At 40.4% G+C, this 7,685-nt stretch overlaps 1 protein-coding gene across 2 annotated transcripts in view; it reads right to left on the bottom strand.

Moving 5' to 3' along the window:
* Positions 1 to 1,300: 1,300 nt before the first annotated feature.
* KLF7 (KLF transcription factor 7) overlaps positions 1,301 to 7,685 on the bottom strand; it is an 85,647-nt gene continuing 79,262 nt past the window's right edge. For both annotated transcript variants that reach the window (XM_087706759.1, XM_087706750.1), the window contains one exon: positions 1,301 to 2,745. In XM_087706759.1, the coding sequence (XP_087562885.1) occupies positions 2,708 to 2,745 (38 nt within the window). In that variant the 3' untranslated portion in view covers positions 1,301 to 2,707. The remainder of the gene's footprint in view (positions 2,746 to 7,685) is intronic.

Genomic DNA, 7,685 nt, shown 5'->3' with positions numbered 1-7,685 from the left:
TTAAGGACTATGCCATGACAGATACATATATATTTCTGTGTGTGTGTGTGTGAGAGAGAGAGAGACAGCATATATACACATACATACACACACAGATATATATACATACGCACATCTATATACACACACACACATACGTATACATGCATGCACATTATGTAAAACTCTATAAGAGAACAAAAAATCTTGACAGTAGAGATTTTTCAGCTAACGTTGTCTAGATGTTCAGTCTTCTCTCTTCTCTGATATTCTAAAACTGTCACATAATATTACAATACCAAGTTACAGAGTTCTCAAATTCCCAGTGAACACCTCCGCAAACACAAAAGATGCAAACAGAGTTAAGAGAACTATAAGATTGTCAGCAAACAATGCTCCAAGATTTCTTCACCACAAATCTTTGGAATAAAACTTAAGATCTTACCCTTATTCTTAAATTCTAATGTTAATTGCCTCTGTAAAGAGCATTCAGGATTTTGGTCCATATCTCGTCCCATCGTTAAGGGCTAATCTTTTGTTTATTTGCAATATAAATGGTTGCTGATAGTCACAGTATACGCAGGGATTCTGAGCCCAAGGAGGGAACTGTTTGGAACCTCAACAGCTGAACGAAATTAGAGATGGAAAGAAAACCGTCTAAGTGTTATGAGTCAGTGTCTGTACTTCCATGTATATATTTGAAGATATAAAAAAGTTATTTTAATGTTTTTTACATCCTAAACGTGAATTAGGAAAATTAGTGAACAGTCAACAAGTCAAAAACAGTCCAAAGTAAGGGCAGTGAGCTAGTTTAGTGAGTGGAAGAGTAGCAACCGAGAGAGTTACAGGCCATTCCGTTTCTCAGCACATCCTGCAGGGATGGTCCCAAGTTAACTTGTACACAGCCATTCTGAGTCACTACCTCTTTACCTGCATGAGAGATAGTTTGAAAAGGCAGTCTTTGGAATAGTGCCAGCTCCAACTAGCTAAAAATAAACATTATGCATATATAGAGGAAGGGTGTGTGTGTGTGTGTGCGTGTGTGTGTAAGTAAAGTACAGGAAAAAAATCTAATTGGACCACAACCATCGAACTATCTACAAGAGCCAAGAATGAGCCTGATGCCTCCATTGTTCATTAAATAGTTACAACCATTGCTTGAAGTGAACCCATGCATCTATTTTTATTTTTGTTTAAATTAGTTGTTTGGAAAGAAGTCCGTGCTGACCAAAAAGCCAATCCTTTTTATTCAACTGTGGACAAGTGGGACTCACACCACCTTAATAAAATGGGAAAGGAGAATCTAGATAGGCAGTTTCCTTTTTTAAAGAAGAAAACGTGTAGGAGACTAATATTAAAAGCAAGAGGTTCTCCCTTTTCCACTCCCAACTTACATGATTGCAAGTATTCTATGGATCTGCTTAACCCCAAAATATTTCTTTTGCGGGTGGCCAGGCACACACACACATATTATGTCACCACATATTTCACCAGGTAAAAGGGCTAGCAAGAACAAACAAACCAGAATTGCTAACCAATTATTTTGTGAGTTGTCACAAGCATGCTCCCCCACGGTGCAGAAGGGAAACCTGAAGTCATGCCTGAGTGAGAGAATCCAAGACAGATATCCAGGTGTGTAAATAAGTTCTCAGAAACTTGGGAGAAAAGCTTCAAAGCTTCAAATAAGCTTCCTTTCAAGTTTTCATTAGGTAATTAAACAGGAAGTCTGAACTATGGCAATATGGTGATGCCTCCAAAGAGATATACTGTGATCTTGCTCGGGGATTTCGCTTGTCAACCGTTATGCAATCGTATCATCAGTTTTCACAGTTCCTCTGTACACATGATGTGCAATAACCAAATACCAAAATTAAAGGAACAAAACAGTATCTCTCTTTCTCTCTCTCTCTATATATATCTATATCTCTATCTCCTTGACCAATCCACAAGAGGTGAAGCAAGAAAAGTGGTAGGTGTATCCTAGGATCGCTGCAGAGTGTACTGCCAATTAAGGCCATTGGTATTGACTTAAACAGATCTTGACAGCTCAGTTCTATGAAAAAAAGGAAAACGGAGCAGATCAAGAGGTTCTTGAGGAATCTTGATGAACCGTTGTACGTTAAGGGTGCCTTGAAACAAAATCGGCAGAAAGGAAACCAAGAGGGTAAAGTTTTGGCTACCAAACTGGAATTTGGTTTTTCTAGGTCATTCGTTTTCCTTCCAAAATTATCTCAAAAAGAAAAGTTAGTGCTACAAATATGCAAGTCCAAAATAGGTTTCCCCCCCCCACCCCCGCACCACCTCCCCAGTCAGGTTGCACCAAGAAGCGAGTTACATATATGTGGCTTCTATGCTGTTTCACCTGCAAGGAATCCATCTCTTCCGTCTGACTTTGATTTCCATTGGCAATAAACAGGAGCAAAGATTTTCAAGTTCTCAAGTGCTGTAAGCAACTGTGTCTTAAAAGACTCCCCCTGCATCCCTTCTCCTAATCACATGTCTTCTGCCTTTCAGGTGGGCAAGGCGTCGGAAACAGATTAATGTACTGCTGAGAGCATGACAGCATCCAGTGCGTATTGTGTGTATAGAAGTTTACATGTGATCAAATTCTCTTCTTCTGCAAGGTAGCAAGAGACAGGCAATTGGGTTCCACCCTTCTCCCCATGACGCTATGGTTTAACTGCATCCGGGTCACATTGGATGTTCCCTATTATTTAGATGTGCCTCTTCATATGGAGGGCAAGGTGATCAGACCTTGAGAAACACCTGCAAAATAAATACAAAAAATAAAATCAGTATCAAAAGACAATTTATGTCTTTGGGATTTCACTTCTCGTTGTGCGCAGTTTTTAATCAACTGGAAAAGTTTCTGCTTCCTCCTGCATAATAAAAAAATTGCAGAAATTGTAAAGCACCCGATATGTACTAAACATGGTATGAACAATAAATGAATTTTTTTCCCTATTACATGGGATTATATAAAGCAATACCAATAGCAATAGCAGTAGACTTATATACCGCTTCATAGGGCCTTCAGCCTTCTCTAAGCGGTTTACAGAGAGTCAGCATATTGCCCCCAACAATCTGGGTCCTCATTTTACCCACCTCGGAAGGATGGAAGGCTGAGTCAACCCTGAGCCGGTGGGATTTGAACCGCTGAACTGCTGATCTAGCAGTAGCCTGCAGTGCTGCATTTAACCACTGCGCCACCTTGGCTCAAAGGTATACTGTTATCAAATAGATAATCAAGAATCACGATTTACTGGAAAAAAATAATACTAATTGTAACTGAACATATACTGTACAATGAAAGTGAGGTATTTAGTTATACTAGATGCAAAATCTGAGATGGTAAATATTATTCGAGAATATGGATGTTAAAACACCTGTAACCAAACGACATGCTGTATGTGATGATGTTTTTTTTATTGTTGTGTGTATTAAATATATAAGTATACATACAACAGAGAGATACAAAGTGTGTGTGTGTGGGGGGGGAATATAGTTAGGATAGATTAGCAAAGGTAAGGGAATAAGAAATGATACTAAATTATGTCTGGGTTGGCGGAAATACCATCCCAAGGAAACATAAACTGAGATTTAAAATAGACACACCAACAACAATAGAAAAAAAAAGGGAGAGAGGAGGAGAGAATGAAAGGAAGACGGGGGAAAGAAGAAAGAGGTAAGGAGAGAGGGTAGAAAGGGGAAGAGGAAGAGCAGGAGTAGGAGAAAGGTATGGGAAGAAGGAAGGGGAAGGAGAGAAGGAAGGAGGAATATAGAGAAGGGAGGGAGGGAGAAAGGAAAGGGAAAGGAAAGGAGGATGGAAGGGAGAGAAAAGGAAGGAGAGAGGGTAGGAAGGGAAAGAGGAAGAGGTAAGGGAAGAAGGAAGGGGAAGGAGAGGAGGAGGGAAGAAAGTAGAGAAGGGAGAGAGGGTGGAAAGAAAGAGGTAAGGAGAGGAGGATGGAAAGGAGAGAAAGAGGAGGAGAGAGGGTAGGAAGGGGAAGAGGAAGAGCAGGAGTAGGAGAAAGGTATGGGAAGAAGGAAGGGCAAGGAGAGGAGGAAGGAGGAATGTAGAGAAGGGAGGGAGGGAGAAAGGAAAGGGAAAGGAAAGGAGGATGGAAGGGAGAGAAAAGGAAGGAGAGAGGGTAGGAAGGGGAAGAGGAAGAGCAGGAGTAGGAGAAAGGTACAGGAAGAAGGGAAAGGAGAGGAGGAAGGAAGAAAGTAGAGAAGAGAGGGGAGGGTGAAAAGAAAGGGAAAATAAGGTGGTGTTATAACAGGAGGAAGGGATGGTAAACAAAGCAACCCAAACTGTATATTATAACCTATTAAATGAAATAATAAATCTATAAGAATGATAAATGTTAAAACACCTGTAACCAAACGACATGCTATATGTGATGATGGTTTTTTTTTTATTGTTGTGTGTATGTGTTGTTTAGGTAATAAAAATAAAAAAAATATTTAAAAAAAAACACAATAAATGAATACAAATTTAGCCGGCAATTTCAATTCTATTACATCCATTTCAGAATCTATCTTTTCAGTTCCCATGGTCGTGGAAGAATCCTTAAGAAGAAAAATGGGTGAGACACAATCTCATAATTTTGAAATGTACATAGATCACTGTCTCCGGTGTAATTGCTCCATGATAACCCTAGTCAGTGGCTTATAACTGAAAAGGGTGGCTGGAAAGAAATGCCCATCTAATCATGGCTTAGCCAGAGGGAAGCAAGATAATCATTGAGAAATAAAGACACAAACTTGATCCCATCTATGGAGCAGAGGTGGTATCCAGCCGGTTCGCGCCGGTCCACACCACTTTGTGTGAACCGGTGGCGGCCATTTCACAACCATAGTGTTGTGATCTAGTAAGTAACACCACAAATAAATAAGCATACTATTCTATCAGTAGCAACTACAAGTTAATGTACGCAGTCGGCAACAGCTGTTGTAGTTTATACAACAGCAGGGATGAAATATACCACCACAATAAGGCAACGGCGATTGAGAAGGAAATGGGAAACCACTGGGCTATGAAAAATCACCCTGGTTGAAAACAAGTATATGACCATAAAAGGACAAAGTAGCATCGTGGTTACACCCCACCCCACCTTACCCCCATGAGGAGGCAGCATTCAAGAAGAAGAAAAGAATATGTATCATGTTTGGAGCTAGGATTCCCCAGAAAACATGCGGGGTTTAATTAACATCACTATACTCCACTAAAAAAATAATGCAGGAAGATTCTGATTTAGAAAGTAAAATGAAAAAGGGAGAAAAAGATGAGATGGAAGAAACCTTGAGAATAATTGCCTAGCTCATTGTAAAGCAACTGGAAAGATAAGAACGCAAAGTCACTCTCTTACCATATATTTTGAAAACTAGCCTAGTCCATTGAAAGGACCAATCAGAACCAACTTTCTCTTATCCTCATAAGAGGATAATCTGTGTATTGAGATTATTGATAACCTCAATCTGTGTATCTTTGACACTACAATATAAAAGAGCCGAGGTGGCGCAGTGGTTAGAGTGCAGTACTGCAGGCCACTTCAGCTGACTACTATCTGCAGTTCAGCGGTTCAAATCTCACCGGCTCAAGGTTGACTCAGCCTTCCATCCTTCCGAGGTGGGTAAAATGAGGACCCGGATTGTTGTTGGGGGCGATATGCTGTCTCTGTAAACCGCTTAGAGAGGGCTGAAAGCCCTATGAAGCGGTATATAAGTCTAACTGCTATTGCTATTGCTAAAAGGGCCACTATCCTAAGGTATTCTGAATGGCAAATGTGACATACATCCAGATCAAGGTGTCATAGTTTCAAATATAAATATAAATATTTATATAAATATTCACATAGCACAAAATATTCTACTTTAATAATACAGTTGGGATCTTCTTGTGGATGCAGAATTTGTGTGGTTTCCCCATATTAGTTACTGTGGAATACAGATATCAGTACTATCAACAAATCAATTAACACTGTGATAAAAGTAATATCACGGATTGATTGTAGGTTGGAATGAATTGAATTATTGTAATGTATCTGGATTCCGCTTAAGAATGAAGATGGACAGGGCAGCTCCACTCCAAGAATACAATTTCCTGGCTGTTTCAAGTTAGTATTATTTCCCCCAACATCAACGAAATGGCCATTATTCTTCCATTGCTACTAAACCAGAGAAAGGCAATATTTCTTTAGTTAACCAAATTAAGCAAAGCTTAATTTTCGTTAAGTTTGTTATGGAAAAACTAAGCATAGTCAAGGATCCAGAGATAAAAAGCAAAGGAAGGCAGTGCAAGCAGATAGGAGGAGGAGGAGGAGGAGGAGGAGGAGGAGGAGGAGGAGGAGGAGGAGGAGGAGGAGGAGGAGGAGGAGGAGGAGGAGGAAGACAGTTAATTGATAATGCAAAAGACCTCAGAAGAGAGATGCGAAAGAAGCTCAGATTTCTTTCCTGTTAAGAAACAGGAATGCATCTTTGGAATGCATCTTCTTCATGGATGGGTTCTGGCAATCTCATGTGCTTAGGAGGGAAATAGAGGTTTGATTGTATTACACACATTTTCTTATTATAGCAATGGACTTGAGGCTGTATGACAAAGGATAGGATAATTTTCTAAAATCTGCCCAGAAAGCTACTTTTATAAATAGGATTTTAAAGTATGTCAAAGCCAGATGTAGCTATGTTATTTGATTAGTCCCTCAATAGGACGCTGGTTTTAGGCTGGACATAGTCAGTATTTCCAATCAGATAGTCTACAGATTGTTTAGCAAAAAGACAGACCTATTATGTTTTATTACCCCAAAATCTATTAAAGTTTTATTTTATTTATTTATTTATTTTATTTATTTGTACGATTTATAGGACGCCCAATCCCAGAGGACTCTGGGAAGGAAAAAAAGAAATAATAAAAAATGAAAACAAGAACAAAAATAAAAACAGGTTAAAATCAACACGCATACATTCGTTACGATTGGGGCTGGACCTCAACAATGAGGTCAACAGCCCCAGGCCTGCCGGAATAGCCAGGTTTTAACAGCTTTCCTGAAGGCCATGAGAGTGGGTAAGGTCCGGATTTCTGGGGGTAGCTTGTTCCAAAGGGCCGGAGCAGCCACAGAGAAGGCCCTCCTCCGGGGAGCCGCCAGCCGACACTGTCTGGCTGATGGCATCTGAAGGAGACCCACCCTGTGGGATCTCACCGGCCGCTGGGAGGAATTTTATCAGCAATATGCCAGGATAACTAAAGTAAACAATAAAGTAAGTTTTCAATTTTAGATTTCCAAATCGGATTTCCAGCATAACGTCTTACCTACATATGTGAGTTCATAAAGCTAAATAATAAGTATGCAGTTGTATATTCATATAATATTAATGTGTGAGATTTACATCCTGCCTTTCATTCAGCTATTATATAGCTTTCTCACCGCTTTTTCCCTAGAAGAAATAACCCTACAAAACAGGCTGGGCTGTGAAGGAGTAGCTGACCCATAGTCACCCTGTGAAACACCTGTGCTTCACTGCTCTCATAAATAAGGACTAAGAGAAAGTGTGTGTGGCAGGGGTGGGTTTCAACCGGTTCGCGGCGGTCCCTGCGAACCGGTTGGTCGGCGAACCCGGAAGTAAGTAACTTCCGGGAACGGCGAAGGGCGCGCCCGCCCGCCCGCGGTCCTTACCCGGTTTTGACGAGTTCTGTGCTTCCACACATG

Source organism: Thamnophis sirtalis, unplaced genomic scaffold, assembly GCF_051295495.1.
Source record: "Thamnophis sirtalis isolate CommonGarterSnake01/CBP01778 unplaced genomic scaffold, rThaSir2_p1.2 scaffold_1, whole genome shotgun sequence".
Lineage (NCBI taxonomy): Eukaryota > Metazoa > Chordata > Lepidosauria > Squamata > Natricidae > Thamnophis > Thamnophis sirtalis.
Note: the sequence above shows the minus strand (reverse complement) of the source record. Positions and strands in the feature narration are given on the sequence as shown.